This window comes from Corapipo altera, unplaced genomic scaffold (genome assembly GCF_003945725.1).
Source record: "Corapipo altera isolate COAL_440 unplaced genomic scaffold, ASM394572v1 54, whole genome shotgun sequence".
NCBI classification, from domain to species: Eukaryota; Metazoa; Chordata; class Aves; order Passeriformes; family Pipridae; genus Corapipo; species Corapipo altera.
In genome coordinates, this window is record NW_020884902.1 from 2,489,360 (window position 1) to 2,506,314 (window position 16,955).

Sequence of the window (16,955 nt, forward strand, 5' to 3'; positions counted from 1 at the left end):
CAAAAAGTACAGGTTACCACCATTATCCTTCCTTAAAATTGATTTGCCCGGTTCATTAGTTTGGGAAGTGTCATCTGGGCTTTGCCAACTTTTCATCTCACAGAGACTCCCTTGAAAATCATTTCAGAAATACAGTTTTGCCTTAACCAATGCTGACTGTGTTTGCAAATTATCAGGTAAAATTACAAAAAGAAAGAGAAAATGAGGGAAACACAAAGGAGAGAATATAGTGAAAGAATGAAGAGAACAGAGTGAAACTACTCTCAGATAGAGATGGAAAAAATATCTAGTAAGCAAAGAGAAAGCATTAATTGAAAAAGAACTAGAAGGAAACAACTTTTCTTACAAGCTGAAAGAAAAAAACTGAAAACCTGTAAAATGGGATTAAATTAGTTTATACAGAGGATAGAGCTGATTGATTATCAAGCTAAAATTATTTTAAAACATGATAGATTGATTGAAGCAACAGTGCCTCCCCAAAAACACTCACCCCTGAAAGTACTGAGAGTATAGACAGCTGGGTATTTCTGGTTTATTCACCTGTGACACGTACTTGACTTGGAATAGACTCTGTCCAGATTAGTTTGCCCCAAAATATTTTAAAAAATAAATTTTAACAGACTTAGACATCAAATAATGAGAAGATTGTCTTTTTATAATGAGAAGCAGAATTGATGTTTTTTTCTGATGAAGATGAGAGTTTGTTTGGAATTCTTCCATATAGACATGCATTGCATCCTGGAGCTCAGATAGAAAAGCTTCCGGGAGGATTTGCTGTACATAGTTAGAGTATTTCTACTGTTTTCCTGGCTTAATTGAGTAAATGAAAACATGCAAACAGCAGAAACGATGGGGAGTAAATTCCACTGCATTTTGTTCTGTTTGATAGAGGTTTTTAATTACTTTTAATTCTAGGTAATTAGACCCTTGCTTTTACAGAGATCACTCTGTCTTCTGGCAGGTTCAATACGAGTGCAATGCCTAAATGTTGAAATCCTTATTCATTGATTTGTTTTTTTCTCCTGTCTTTGCACCATAGTAAAGTGTCACCTGTATTCTACCTCACCTGCACTTAAACATGGGCAATTGGGAAACAGGAAAGATTTTTAAACTTCTGAAATGTAGTAAAGGTTTCTATGTCATTCTTTTAACACAATTTTTTCTGTCTAGAGCTGTCAAGGCAAAATATGATTTTTAGGATTCAGATTGTGCTGTTAACTGCAGGGACAAACATTATGAACACGCACTGAGTTTTACAACAGAATTTTAGAAATTAAGAGAGTCTGAGCCTCAGAGGCAGTTTGTGCATCCACAGCTTGAGCAAGCGCAGTCCAGTGACACAACTGTAACATTAAAAATGAGACAGGGCAGCTTTAAGAGAGAAACAGGAAGCTGTAACTAGAATCCAGCTGAATTCTGAGCTGGGGCACTTTACTATGAGGCTGCAAATGGAACAGATGTGCTTGCTGTGAATTTCTGTAGTGTCTGGACTTTTTGTACCAAAGGTGATAATAATTTCATTCCTGTGATTTTTTTTCTTTTATTTTTCACATATTTTTCCATAAAGGGAATGAAATGGAGAAGTTGAAGAAATACGTAACAGTGAAAGATGAAGATCAGTTTTATCATCAGGGAGCTGTGGAGCTGCTAGTCTTTAACTTTTTGCTCATTCTTACAATATTAACAATTTGGTTGTTTAAAAACCATCGATTCCGCTTTCTGCATGAAACTGGAGGAGCTATGCTTTATGGTGAGTAAAAATTCAAGTGCCAGCATAACATGGGGCTAGTTGCATATTTTTGATCAGGCACTTGAGATCAAATGCTGACAAAGCTCAGAAAATGTGTGAATTAAATGTCATCAGCTCCTTAACTGTATGGCAAAACAATAATGTAGCAGCATCTCTCCTGAAGTAGCTGGAGGCTGCCTTGAGGAGAGAGCAATTGTCATGAGCTGGTTATCCTCAGGATGTGCATGTTCTGTTCCTCTGTGGTCCAACAGCTACTGCATGACACCTTGGGAGTTGGGAGTTTGCTGTTTACAAAAGAATGAAATGTCCTCAGTGACAGAGATTACTTAATTTGCTTGGCTTTTATAACATTCAAAGGTATTAGATTAAGGAGCCTTGTGGGTACAGACATGTTGTCTAATAAAGTTTAAGTGATCTTTAGAGTTTTCTTTTGGTTTTGCTCTATGCCTTTGAAAAGCACACTATGACGAATGCTTCTGTCAGTCTTCTCTGAATGCTGTCATTGTGCTGTAAGTTCAGTTTGCCTGTCTAGTTCTAATCTTCTTTCATGAAGTTTTGCCATGTATCGCTTTCCTGTAGAACTTCCTGCATTGTCCCCAAGTACTCACTGTTTTAATGGTATACACTTATGTGTATAATGATTTTTTCATGTCATTCTCTTACTGTTGTTTCACTCTGAGAGATGTGGCTGCCATTTCTTCTACCATAAAACACATATAGGTAGGTAATGCTGCCAAAATGGAAGATAGAAATCAAGAGCTCGATCATTACCCATCTATATGCCAGCCTGTTCGGGCACATTCTGTGCACATTATATACTCTAGCAGTGTAATATCCAAATCTGATTTTGTTAAGATTCCATATTCTGAAGAATATTTGTTTATCATGGGACACCACATGCAAAAAGTTTCATCTGAAAGCCTGCAACAGCAAAGGCAACCGAGCCCTACATTTTGAGGTAAACGTTTCATTTGATATATCAAGCATTTTCAGGTGATCTCAGCATCTTAGGAGGACTGAAGCTGAAGCTCAGTCTTCCTTGTATCCCTTAAAGCTATTTTGTGTGAGACATTAACTGTATGAATTTTCAAGAACACAGGTTATTTCATCTTCTTGGCTCACTGTCTTCACAAGTAACTTGATACTTTAAAGGAAAGCAAGTAAAAAAGAAACTCTTGTATTAATCCAGTCACTGAGCCCCTACTTGAGTCTGTGGGATTCTTCATTCTCATCTGCCTTGCCTGTATTTTTAAGTTGTGGAAAAATATTTCTTTAATAATATACTGTTTTTCTAATCTTTAAATCTGTTACACATAGAAAACACACTTCAACTGAATCAGTTGAGACTGAAATACACATCACATGACACTTATTTGGGATACTTTTTGTTGTCAGACATCACCTGGATTGTTGTTTAACAGTTTTATGAGGTACAAGTTACAAAACACTGAGAATACATTTGCTTATTGCATTTCTGTTAACATGTCTCAAAAGGAAAATCATGAGACAGTGGGCAATATATTCATTATGATCCACTTGTAAATTGCAATGTTTTCCTAAATACATTGGTTCCTCTTCTATAGTAGCTATAGTATACTATTGGGCTGTTTCCCATGTACAGCTGATAACATTTGTTGAAGATTTAGACAAAAGCCTGTCAAAACAGAAATGAAATATGGGGAAATACAACATAACACAAACCAGTATTTAATTAGAGTTTTATCTGTCCTTTGGTTCTATTTTGCTGCCTGCCCAGGGCATACTCTGCACATCATGAGGACAACGCACTCACATTCTTTTGATCAGTTCAGAGATTAGTGCTCCAGCAGGACAGAGCTTTTGAATTATTAAAACAGTCATGAACAAAAGAAGCATTCCTCATTATTGTAAATAAACTACCTGTTTAGTCTTTCATTATTTATGGCAATCTTCAAACAGGGGAAAAAAGCTTATTTGTAGCATCCAAAAAGTTGATGATGTCCCTTTTATCCTTCAAAATTTTGGATATGGGTTTAGTTATCTTTAGCATTGTGGAATAGCAATAATGAAAAGAAATTGAAATTTCAGAGGTCATGAGAGAGGTGTCAGATCAACAGCAACAGCTTCAGGAGTAAATCTTCATGGCACCAAGCACTGACAGTGAGTCAAATTCTGCCCTCACATAATTTTTACCTTCCCTATCCAAACAATTCTGATTCATACCTGTTCAATACAAACTCAAAGTCTCAGTCCTACAGTTTGCTTTGCTCTTGCCCGTTCAGGTATTCATTAGATATGTAAATAGCAACAAAAGAAACTGATAATTTGGCTTTGAGTGACAGAAGCATATGGCCACTTACTGCAGACTGTGCCCCACAGCATGACAGATGGGTCTGTATTCCTCATCAAGTGTGCCATTAGGGGTGCGCAGTGGAGAAGATAGAGAAAGTGAAGTGTGAGGAAGATCAGGGGAAAAAAACCCACAGAAATACAAAAACAGGAAGTTTTACAGCTACTGCAAAGTGCTGAACAACCACAAATCGAACATAGCCTGATAGAAAGTTCTATTTAAAGTACAGAACAAATAAAAGGGGGCTTTGCTTTTTTTTTTCTTTTTTGCATCAGCTTTGTAGGAAAATTCAGTTTTAGACTGAATAGTTCCGGCTCATTAAAAAAAAAAATAAGCCCATAGTGGAAAACTGTCCATTTAGAAACTTTCAAAACTGAGGTGTTTCAGCTCTACTTTTTTATCAAAGAAATGGTTCAACACTAAGTATAGCTATATTTTATTTCAAAGTCTTTCGGCAGTTACAAAGAAAAAAACAAAGCATCTAACATAACCCAGAATTAATTCACAAGAAATAATTCAGCATGAATTCAACATTATTTCATGAAAAATTATGTGCACATATGTGTCTTTACATATACATTGCAAGGCATTTAGCTTGAAAGTATTTAAAGACTCAAACTATTTTGTTTGTTTTGAGACCAAACTGAAAAATCACTCACAAACAATAAAGAATATAGATTTACCTGCTTATTCATTGATTCCTTTATTTTCCTGTATCTCAGAGAGCAAGTTTCTCTGCACATTGTAGTTTGGTTTGATAAACAGACCTCAAATAGTAAACTCAACTCACTTCCTGATATCTGTATACCAAGGAGGCAGGTGGTTATGAAACAATAACTTTGTGCCACCCAGAAGGGGATGAACATCCTTTCTATGCATTATCAGCAGAGTTACTGTACAAGAGCATAGTGAGAAATAGCGTGGTAGATTATAGACACAAACAAAACCAGAATTGTCACTTCTCTCAGATCAGAGTAGGTGACCCCTCTCATAGTACCACATCCCAGGAGATGCCTCTTAGTACCAGTCAAGAGACAACCAGCCAATAAAACACTGAAGTGCCTGTAGCGACCTCCTGCAGGGCCTGGTGTCTTTAGATACCTCAGCCAAAAAACATAAGGTGCCAAGTTCCCCATATGATATGTAAGTCATGGCACTTCACATTAGTGGGGAAATAGTCCAGAGCTACAAAATGAAAAACTGGGTACACATATCCCAGTTCCTCATCCTCCCCAGAATTTAGGTATTAGACCCACACAGAGAGGCCACCACTCACCTCTGATGAAGAGGCTAAAACCCTCCTACAGGTCAGCAGCCAGAATTGAACATAAACAAAAAAACCCCTAACAGACAGGAAAAACCCCAAACCACCACCACTCCCATCTGTGCCTTTTATCTGCAAGGTTAATTAGCAACTTTGTTGAAATTGTTTTCAGCTAATTATCACCCCTAGGGAGTGTGTGATACCCTTTAGGTGGAGGTGAGCCTGATTGGAGATGGGCAGCTGAGCTGAAAACATTTATAATTAGATTTGGACACCTAGAATATAGGATAGGTACTTTGTGCTAGTACACTCAAGTTTTGCCTTGCATAAGACTTTGCATTTACAATTATCTACATCCTTAACTCATTGAAACTTAACTATCTGAAACTTTCATTCATGATAATCTGTACCTCAGTGCAATACCTACTTGTGATGTCAGGTAACAGGTCCAACATCATTCCTGATTCATCTCCAGGGAGTTTTACCTGCTGAATTCCTAGACTTCTATGGTAAAGCCAAGCTTTCTGTGTGTGCCACTGGGAAATCAGAACTATTTGTAGAGAAGGTCTGTTTTTACATACCAAAGTCATAGAGCTTTGTGAGAAAAACTTCATGTTAAATTTTTTCTACCGTGAAACATTGATTGGAAAGGACTTACAAATTACTGGTCTTTTTTTCATAGTAAATACATCCACATGGTATTTCCCAATTTTTTTCCTTTAAATGAACCAAACAGCATGCCTCAGAAAATACATTACAAAAGCATGACTTCAGTTTGGAAGGGGGAGTAGTGGAAAGGAGAGTACATTATACACTTACTTAAAAATTAATTATTTCTATTAGAATATGATCTGGACTCCTGAATGCTCTTATAAAATAAACACTATAAAATGATTTAAAGTAGAAAGTGCATTCCATAAATGATACACCTACTAAAATATTAAATACACTCTTCCCTGATTTTTAATTCCCTGGAGATATTATATAGCGTCTTTGGCACATTTATTATTATTGAAGGAAGAATACAATCCCACTACTTACACTGGCTTTTGCCATATTGTGTGTTGATGGCAATTATCTTCATCTGAACCTTCCCTCGAGCATTTGAGAATATTCTGAATCAGCCCATCGTTATGGATCCTGTCCATATTTTGTTCAAATTAATATATTTTAGATTTTCCTTGGGAGTTGCAAGGACCTTAAAGCCCCACTGAAACCCTGAGAATATCAATTATTAGAATCTTCTCTAATGTATTTTCTCCAGTACGTGTATGCTGCTGGATACTCTATAATTTCTTTGTTCTCTCATTATTATTTTATAATTTGTGTGGCTCTGTACATTCCTCCCATCTGGACTCCATCAGAGGATCAGATCCAAAGCTGGTAGAAGAAAACCCAAAAGACAAACTTGAATTCCAGTTGTAAAACTCAGTGTCGATCTTTCTTTCTCTAAAGCTACTGTGATCACATATTTAAAATATTCATTTTCTGCAAATGGATTTATTTATACTCAAGAACTGTCTTGCAGGACTAGGATCTGGATATTTGCACTTGTTTTCACTCCAGAAAATTCCTACAGGGGCAGTTTGAAATGACAGCTGAAGATAACATTTCCTCTCCGAATACAGAATAAAAGAACAGTCCTCTACTACTAGTCTAAACATGATACAACAGGTTTAAATAATTTACCCTTGAACAATTCAATGCAATTGCATGACTATAATTGAGAACATTTGTTTTAATTTTTAAAACAATCAAATGGAATTTGGTTCAAAGGAAATGCTCTGTTAGCCAATATAACACAACTACCAGGAATCTTGAAATATTGTAGGACACAGTAGTCCACCTGACTCTACAACAGAGATATTAAATGCAATGTCAGTCAGTCTCCACTGACTTGAGCAACTTGAGCAGTTGCATGTTGCCGTTCTCAAAGTTATTGTGTGATTTGAAACTGAATTTGAAAACTGTGGTTCTTCTAGAGGAAATCTGATAAAAATAAGCTGAAAAGCCTGACTGTTTTAACTAATGACTGGTTTCTTGGTTTCTGACTCATGATTTTGGACATCTAGGCTGACCACTGTAGAAGTCATATTTCATAGCACATGCGGTGTTTGCTTCCCTTTACACACACATGCTTTCCTTTAAAACTTTAAGGAATTCTCTCTTTTACCACAAGTAGATTTATAATGTGATTTATTGCACAAATGCTGTGTAACTTAAGAAAGTGGCCTTGGGATTTTCTACAGCTTATTGAAACCCTCTATCACTTACAGAAAGCAACCATAGTAAACAATAGATATTAAACAAGCACAAATGCATACACAGACTGAACAGGCAATACAGCTGTTACTCAGTTCTAGCATCAGTACAAGAGCCTACAGACCTGCCTTACGTGTGTGCCAGGAATCTGCAGTTCAGAGAGTCTCTGTTATCAGAAAACTTGACAATAACAAAGACATCCTGTTTATCTCTCTAGGTGTTTGTGATCACTTGGCACCTGATTACAGGACAAAACTGAAACTGTAATATCATATTTTGCAGATGCTTCTCAGCTACTTCCTGTAATTTATTTTCTTTCTTATCTTTCATTAGTAAGTATATCTATCTAGATGGTTAGATGTCTTCCATCAACATTTAATCTGAGATTTCTTAGCATTTTACCATGTGTTCATAATTAGTAACTTTAAAGCTGTTCATCCTGTACATGGTACTTAAAGCATATAGGACATAAAAGAAGCATGGAAATTGAATTTGAAACCAAATCCGAGTCTCTGAGGGTGGAAATAATCTCAGTAATATTATCAGCTAAATATTAGTCACCTCTCCTGAAGTAAACATGCAAGCTCCCACTAGAGCCAAAAGAAAGAAGTGTACCTTCCACAGGATGGTTGCAGAAGGACATTTTCCTTTTTCTTAAATGTAAAGGGAGACAAAATATCTGTTTTAGATAAGAGTCCTAAATCGTAGATAGTCAAATCAATTAGTCCCAGTCTTAAACTTCCTTCCTTTCCCCCTGCTTTTATTGTCCTATGTTTATACAGTCTTAAAAATAGTCTCCTACAGAAGGCAAAATGTGCCTGAGGATGTGTCAGAGTTTTGTCCCCACAAATGAAGTGTGTAAAATCACCAACAGCACAGCTGATGTTTTTATGCTCAGTACAGCACATTAGTTATGCAGGCAACTCCCTGCTCTGAATATCTACTTAAAATTTGGTGCATGAGAAACTCAGTTAATAATTATGCCAGCAAGTGCATCACAAAAATAAGAATACAACTGCACATATGTCAAACCAACTTCTGCATTCTAATGAAATGACCACTTTGGAAAAATATTTTATGGTCATCCATGGCGTGTTGAGAGAGCTGTATCTCTGTGAAGGTAGAAACACTGCAAAGGTGTCCTAACTTTGACAGGGTTAATTTTTGTCTAAATCAGTAATTGTGTAGCATCAAATACTTAAAAGTACTTGAATCTTTCTCATTTTTCTTTTTTTCTTTACTCTCCAGGCCTCGTAATGGGATTAATTATACGATATGTGACAAAAGCATCAGATGGGGAAAGTGGGATCGTTTATGAATGTGAAAAGCTGAAATCTGGGCCATCCACTCTGCTTATTAATATAACAAATCAGGTCTATGAATATCAATACAAAAGAGAGATCAGCCATCACAATGTCAATGGACACCAGGGCAATGCAATGCTTCAAAAGGTAAAACTTATTTTTGTTCTTAACTGTGTAGGATATTTATTTTATTTTCACTGTTGAGAGAGGAAAACAAGTTTCAAGTTAAAATGTGACAGAGGGTATTTTGAATTTAGGGTGAGAAAGGTAAGTGAGGAAGAAGAACACGAAAGGAAATAAGGTGCAGTAGAAACCTCACAGCTGACTGTATTCTTGTGGAATAGTTGTCTGGACTCTTTTAGAAGGCAGCCCCAGATCCTGCAGACACTGAGTTCATTGCAGACACAGCTGTTAACTTGGATTCATTGCCACCAAACCTTTACAAACCGCACTGATATCTTTATTTGTCCTCTGTCTTAAAAAGGACTTGCTCTGGCACGCTAATGCAGGGGAGGTTGTCTCCCGTGAACAGCACAAGTAACTACAAACTCTACACATTCTTCAAAACACAAACTTGTAAATATGTAAACTCCCATAGATAAGTGGAGGGTTTTATAATTCTTAAATTCATCACAACATTCTTGTACATTCTTTCACTCCTGCAGTGGTCCTCAGAAGGGATTTCACTGGCTGTCCCCAAGCTTGGGGAGATGGCATTGTGGCAATTTCAGCTGGATGGAAAAAGGCAACTGTGGGGAAAAGTTTGCAGTCTTTCATGATGTCATGGCCTTTTCTGTTTTCCAGTGTGTAACAATTAAAATATTTTACTTTGTTAGTATATTTTTTCCCCATCCATGTAATATTTACTTGTTATAATGTTTACTTCCTTAAAAAATGGCAGCAATTTGAAGAACTCTTGAGTGCACAGGCACTTTTTAAAACATGGCTTTTGTGCTCAGAGACATTGCATATTCACATGAAGCTTCTAAGCCCTTACCAGTGGCTTTTTACAATATTGCAATGTAGTATTTTGCTTTTTTCCAAGTGCTATTGTTTATCTAGCACAGTAATGTGTATTCCTATATACTACAGTGGTTATCGTTATAAAAACTTTTAAGTTATGCTTAGAATGTACACTGGGAAGCTCAGCAGAATTAGGACATAACCATCTGATCAAATTTCTTGCTGATGCAGCACTACTGTGTGTCTGTCTGCTGTGACTGCTGGACTTGCCCTTCTCAGAAAGAACTAGGCTGTCAAGGACTATTAGAGCTGCGGTGGGTGGAGACAGGAAAACACTGTGGCAGTCAGACTAATCAGGTTTTGCTGAATCTTCATCCATTTTCCTGCTGGTTGGTTGCAAGAGCTTTGTCTGAGCCAAAGTGTGTGTTTAGTTTCCAGGGCATATGTCCATTCCATTTGAACATCTTCATCAAACCTGGTACACTGGGGCTGACTTGTGTTATGAAAAGGGAGGAGCACTAACTTGCACAGAAGATTCTGTTGCCCTTACAGGGCAACAGGCCCAGTTTTCTTTCCACAGTCTCACTTTGCTGGAAGGTTCTTAAAAGTCTCAACTGTGAATTGCTGGTTTCTCCATATTACTGAAGAGGCCTTAGTCTGCCAAGATTTTCACTTCTTTTCCCTTTAAAATTATCTGGCAAATGCCCTCTTGAAAAGAAAATAAAGAAAAAAGGAAAAGGGAAGAAATTCAGCCATATTTAGGAGACAATAGCAATTCCTGGCAGCCTTCCTGACTGGCAAAAGCACTACTGTAAAAAGCAGAAAGTATGATCACACCATTCCCTTAGTTTTGTACAACTTCAATTCCCTTTTGAGTGCAGTAAAAGCATTTACGTATTGCATTTATCAGAGAGAATAGATTGTGCCATGCCTTATAAACATGTATACTTTAGAACAGGGTTTTGAATAATAAAACATGAAGTCAGGATTTCGGATGCCTGTGGAAAAGATATTTTTACATATTTGCTAAATTAATTCCAAAACAAACATTTGAGGCTGTTAGTTAATAAGTGAAGAAAATCTTTTTCTGTCATGTTTTCACTGAAGGTACCAGCACAAATATAGTTCCTAGAAGGTTATTTGCCAGCTCACTTTTTTCAGCTTTCTAATTCGAAGTAAGCAGGATGGAAAAAAGTCTCAACTCTCACTTCCTGTTTATCAAATCAGGTTGTCTGTTAACAAGACAGAAGTAATTACTGTTACACTTTTGAAACTAAATAATTATTCTAGAGTACTGTAGCCTTAAAATATCACTTCATCTGAACAAGTAGCTGCACGCCTTTGTGTTAATTACCTCCTGCCTCTTTTAAAAGTATTGATATAATACAGCCCACTGACAGAACAGTAAGCAGCACCCAGGCCCATTAAAGTATTTTTTTCTCCAGCAATGCTGTGGTTTTAAAGCAGATTCTATTTTATTGAAAGCTACTTGTAATGAATTGCAACGACTAAACGTTGTCCTTGGCCTTTCTCTGTGCCAGAAGTTGAAGGCCAATATGAAGAGTGTACTGAAAACAGCTGGAATAGGAACTTTTTGATTTCCTCATTCTAGCATTACTTTAAAATTTTTAATGGGTGTTTTATAAAAGGTTTCCTTCAAAGGAAACATTACATCAGGTTTGGCAGTGTAGGCCTTTTCTTATATCACCCTTCTGCACATGGGGAATTGAGGCACAACACTGCCAATGTGTCTTTCCTGCAACTGAACAGGAGGTCCATGTCTGAAGCAGGAATTCAGCCATGGGACAGTCAAGTTGCCTGGTAGTGTAGCTACTATCACAGCTAACACTTCTTGTATGTGTTCCCTGGAACGTAGTACCTGACTCATTTCCTTCTTGAAGGAATACTTTTCAAGTAGTAATTTCAAAAATTACTGTAGTAAAAGCTGTAAGGAACTATACATTTATACTTGCAAGAAAACAACTTGGAATAATCCTGCAGACATTGAAGATGATCCTCAGATCAGTCCTGATAAGAAGTTACAATTAGAACCTATCCTATCAAATTAAATCCTACTTTATTTGTCCTTACCCTCTCTTTTGTCCTTTCTGGCAGATGACCTTTGATCCTTCCATCTTCTTCAATATTTTGCTGCCACCCATTATATTCCATGCTGGATATAGTTTAAAGAAGGTATGTGTCTCTTTTTTATATGACAAAAGGGACTGAATGCAGCTGCTTCTCTGCAAGTCCAACAGGCCAGTGACAGAGGAAAGGGCCAGTTAACAACTACATTGCACAGGAAGACCTTGACAGGAATGGCAAAAAAATGAGAGATGCATGGCCTCATTCTGCTCCCTTTCTGCCACTGTGCAAAGGTCTGACTGTGTGGGTTATAACACTTGGGCCTTCCTGTTTTCAGCAGCCTGTCTGTGTTTCATACAATGCCTGATCAGGGCTTTGTTTGTTCAAGGGATGGGGTCATGATACCTTTTGGATCAGATACTTTCAGTGTGAACATCAGTTATGATCATGAAGCATTTGTCCAGATCCGTGAATGAGGCAACTTTGATGGCATTCCCCATGGAAAAAAATTAAACATCTTAAATTGTATTTTCCAAAATAACTCAAGTAGCCTATATTGTTCCATCTTATATTTGAGGTATGTGTTGTAACAAATGGCACTTCTAGATGCAGTGTTTCAACTTTGACTGAAAGCTCTTTTATTTACTGTATTACAAAGGATTTTTTTCAAACTTTTCTCTCCAGAGACATTTTTTTCGTAACTTAGGATCAATTTTAACCTATGCCTTCTTGGGAACTGCCATCTCCTGCATTGTCATAGGGTAAGTGAATGCCTTCTGCTATTATTGCATGCTTGATATCTTTTTCAATTAAAAGCTGAACTGTAAAAAGAATTGCAGACCTTGCATGGTCAATATAGTTACCAATTTGTATAACAGATAAAGTAATTCCTTATCAGGAAAAAGGCAAAACTCTTGGATAGCCAAAAACTGTCCCAGGCATTCAGAAAATTGTGTCCTTCGTTTCTGGTCTATGACTGCTGCAAGCATGAGCTGCCTTCCACACTCCATAGGTGTAACCATCTGTCCTGAGAAACAGAACCATTATCTCAAGTGAAATTCCACGCTACTAGAATTCCTTCTAGAAAAGAGCAGTTCTCCAACAGAAAAGAAAGGACTTTAAATCTCAGAGGGAGTAGGAACAGATACCTGATAAGATATCTGTAAAAAAAACCCTGGAGTCATTTCACAGACTAAGTGAAACTTTTTAGTTGAAGATCACAGGAAAAGCCTCAGTCTGGAACGATGTGTGAATTTAGCCTGGATGTGACTAAATGGCTCCTGCAGAAAAAGAGGGAAAGGCAGAGGGACAAAACATCCTGTTTTATTTTCGTATCTCCTTAATGAAAAATTTCTAATTTTGTTTCAAAATTTGCCTAACTAGAGGAAGTATTTGCTAGTCAGAAATGGATTATATCTTTCCAGCTGGCATGATGTGAAACTTCTGTTTATCAGTTTGATTAGCTCAATCAAAATTATACAAACCGTTTAAAAATCCTTTGGGATCTTAAAAAATCGAGTCTTTCAAAATATTTATGAATATCACACAGACACTTCAGCTCTCATGTTCTGGGAAAATTCCTGATGCAGGTGAAAATAAATGACCAGAGTTGGATTCTGCAGTGAGAGGGTCTCTGTGCCTGCACAAAGCCTTACTGAGGGAAGCAGGTCATTGTTCACAGTTTAACCTGAGCATCACCTGGCATTTCTGTGCTATGGAGACAGCTGAGCTAGCTCAGTCTGTATGGTCTGGGGAGGTGATGCAGCAGTGCTGCATGTAAGTGAGTAAGTCTTGCTGAGAGGCCTTGATCTTGCTGGTACTGCACAGAATTATAATGGAAAAAAGTCACAGAACTCTTTGGTGTTCAGACTTTAGACTAGGAAGCACACCAAATCTTGTAGGCCTTATTTGAGGGCCTGGGCTGTAGAACTCTAAAATATACCATTTATATCTCTGCATGATATGGAAAGATACGTGGAAACACTTCAGGTATAGTAGGAGTGTTTGAATTTAAAACTGGTCCAAATTCTGTACATATAAATAGCAGTTTCAAGTTATAGAAGCAGTTAATTTTTTTAATGTCAGTCTTTCCCTTCCTTTATATTAAAGATGTATGTGCTGTGTCAAGGTGTAAAGTCCTCTCTGGCATTATTATGAGATGGAACTTTCTCCTTTAATGCCATTTTAATGATAGTAAAATACATGAATGACCTATAACTTAGAGTTCAATGATTTTAAAACCATTCTTTTATGGGTATACCATCATATCTATCTTGATAGCCTGGATTCCTAATAATCAAGTAGCTTAGTAAGCATAATGCACTGGAGGCATTGTGGTATTAAATGTTCTGCAAGCTGTGTTCACTCCAAATGTCAGGAATCTTTAGACTCTGCAATGAAAAATGACATTCAAAGTATGATCACCTTCTGTACTGAACTAAGGGGTGCAAGCTCTGTGTGTGGCTGCTTCCCTTTCGTGGAAGAAAAACCACAGCACATCTGTGGGCTGAGCAGAAAGGAGGCCTTCAATTCCAGACACAAATCTGTACCTACAGGAGGAATTGTGCTACGTGTCCTATCTATTGGAGATGGAAAGCTTAATCTCACTTTTCTTTCTGAAATCTTTCTTTCCTTGAGAAATGGCATCTCATCACAACTCGAAGATCACAACTTGGACAGCTACACCATTCATATTTCCCCCCTTGTCTTTATTTGCAATAATACACACCTCTCTACAACGTCTGCTCATGGAGTTGTTTCTTTTTATATCCATTTATATGGCAAATAGCACCCCTAAGGTTGGAATTATAAATTCAGGAAAAAAATCTGTATCCTGACAATGGGTTGAGCTGAATGGTAGCACATTACTGAGGTAACAGCGATTCTGGACCACAGCAGGACCCTTCCTGTGCTTCCTCTCACTTGTCTCAGCTATTGAACATTTTTCCTGTAAACCAATAGCCAACAGCTCTGTGAGACTGCAGGAAAGCAGTAGGACTGTCCAGCCCAGTGATCACTTTAAACATGCATTTGGTTTATGACTCTGACATGTGTCATTGCCTTTTGCAAATGGAAAATACCAGAGCAGCTTTGATGAAATTGTTAAAAGAAACATAATATATTGATTTTAGCCTATATTCCAAACACTTTCATTCCTGTATCCATGCAATTTTATCTAAAACAGAATGAATGCAGATAGAATCTACTACAGAAAGTTCCTGTTAGGAACAGTTCCTACTAGCACTTCAAAGTTCAAGCCCAAAGTCAAGGATGAAGATCCAGATGAAACCTTAAGTTAAAGAGGAGTAAGAACTGGGCCTACACAGTGTTCTGTACAAACCCAAAACCCCATCGGAATCACTGCGGGGAAGGCACTAATATATTCAGAGCAGGGCTTATGTGAATGTGAAGCATGTTTGCATAATGTACATGTCAGGATAAGAAGGAGATACTGAGTGCACAAAGAAGAAAGGTTATATAAAAACTTTACTGAAGGAAATGAAAAATGAGTCCTAAAAGAAAAATGTGTCCTAAGAGAGAAGGGGTGAAGAACTACAGTTGCTGCTACAAAAGAAAGGACAGAACCCCGAGGTACTTCCAGGTTGCACTGCTGTGGACAAATATTTTGTGCATAAATATGATTTAAAATGTGCTTAATTTTTATTATATATGTGCAACACATACATGTACAGTACCTCAATATCCATAGGCTCAGGGTCTGTGTATCTGCAGCCTCGCACTGGGACTGTGCTCCTCCTGCCTGAGGGTGTTACAGAGCTCCCTGTGTGAACCCTGGAGGCTGTAACAAAGGACCAGACCTCTCTTTCTCAACCAGAAACAGCTGGGAAATATCATTAATAAAGGACAGAAACATCCTTTGGATTGCTGCAAACTCAGTGTGCTAAAACATTACCATGGAACACGCTGATACAATGGTGCCTGTCTCCTCTTTGTGAGTCTTTGCTTTTGTGTGAAAGGCCTCAAGAAAGAGGAGCTGTGTGGAATTTGAGTGAAAGGGCTATAATCAGATATTCCCACTGAGGGCAGGGGAAGGAGGGGTTAGAGGGATTGCTTTATTTTAGTGAAAGCAGTGCTGAAATGTAATTGCTTTCTGCTAAATACTGCTCTAAGGAATGCCTGCCCATGTTAGCTGTAACACTGTCCTTGGCCACTTAACACCCAGGCAAGTTATACTAATTTCTAAGCTCTCCCAGCAAAGCAAAATTATGCCCTTTACACCAAGTCTGGCTAGCAAGGATCCATGCAGAGAGATCCCATGAGGTAAAGGAGAAATTCCCCCACTCCAAGCCTTTGCAGAATTGCTGAAATTGTTCCCTTCACAGCAAAGAGAGTCTGCTGACTCTGGGTCTGTATGACATAAGATCATATAAGATCCAGTCTCTCAACAGACCTTTTCTCTGCCAGTGGTTCCAGCCTTCTGCCTCCTGAAGAATAGTGTGGGATGATCACTGAGACAGCTCTTTATTCCTGAAACCATACAGGCCAACTCTGACACAGGGCAGGCAGTCTCTTGCTGTAGCAGAGTACTCAATCATAGACTCAGAGAATAATTTAGGTTGGAAGCAATGTCTGGATGTCTGCAGTCCAACTTCCTAACAAATGCATGACTGGCTTCAAATTTAAATCCAGGTGCTCAGGACTCTGTCCAGTCAACTTCTGAGTATCTCCAAGAATGTGATTTCCACTGGCTTTCTGGGAAATATGTTCCAGCCTTAACCACCCTCACTACAACAACTGTTTTTCTGTATATCCAAATGGAATTTCCTTTGCTTCACCTTGTAACCTTTACCTCCCATCCTTTCCCCATGCACCCCTCAGAAGGTGGGTTGTCTATAACCACCTGAAGACAGGTCCCCTCCTAGTTACAAGAGAAAACTCACCTGCTGCCCCTTCTCATATGTTATAGCCCCTAAATTATCTTAGTGGTTCTCTGTTGGACTGTCTCCTATCTGTCTTCCCTGTACTGGAGGTCCAAAA

The 16,955-nt window shown here is 37.9% G+C and overlaps 1 protein-coding gene across 1 annotated transcript in view; it reads left to right on the top strand.

The window, feature by feature from the left end:
- Positions 1-1,417: 1,417 nt before the first annotated feature.
- Positions 1,418-16,955, top strand: part of SLC9A9 (solute carrier family 9 member A9) — a 186,126-nt gene continuing 170,588 nt past the window's right edge. Inside the window, exons 1-4 of the mRNA XM_027650649.1 lie at positions 1,418-1,750; positions 8,854-9,056; positions 11,988-12,065; positions 12,642-12,718. Coding sequence (XP_027506450.1) covers positions 1,576-1,750; positions 8,854-9,056; positions 11,988-12,065; positions 12,642-12,718 — 533 coding nt within the window. The 5' untranslated portion in view covers positions 1,418-1,575. The remainder of the gene's footprint in view (positions 1,751-8,853; positions 9,057-11,987; positions 12,066-12,641; positions 12,719-16,955) is intronic.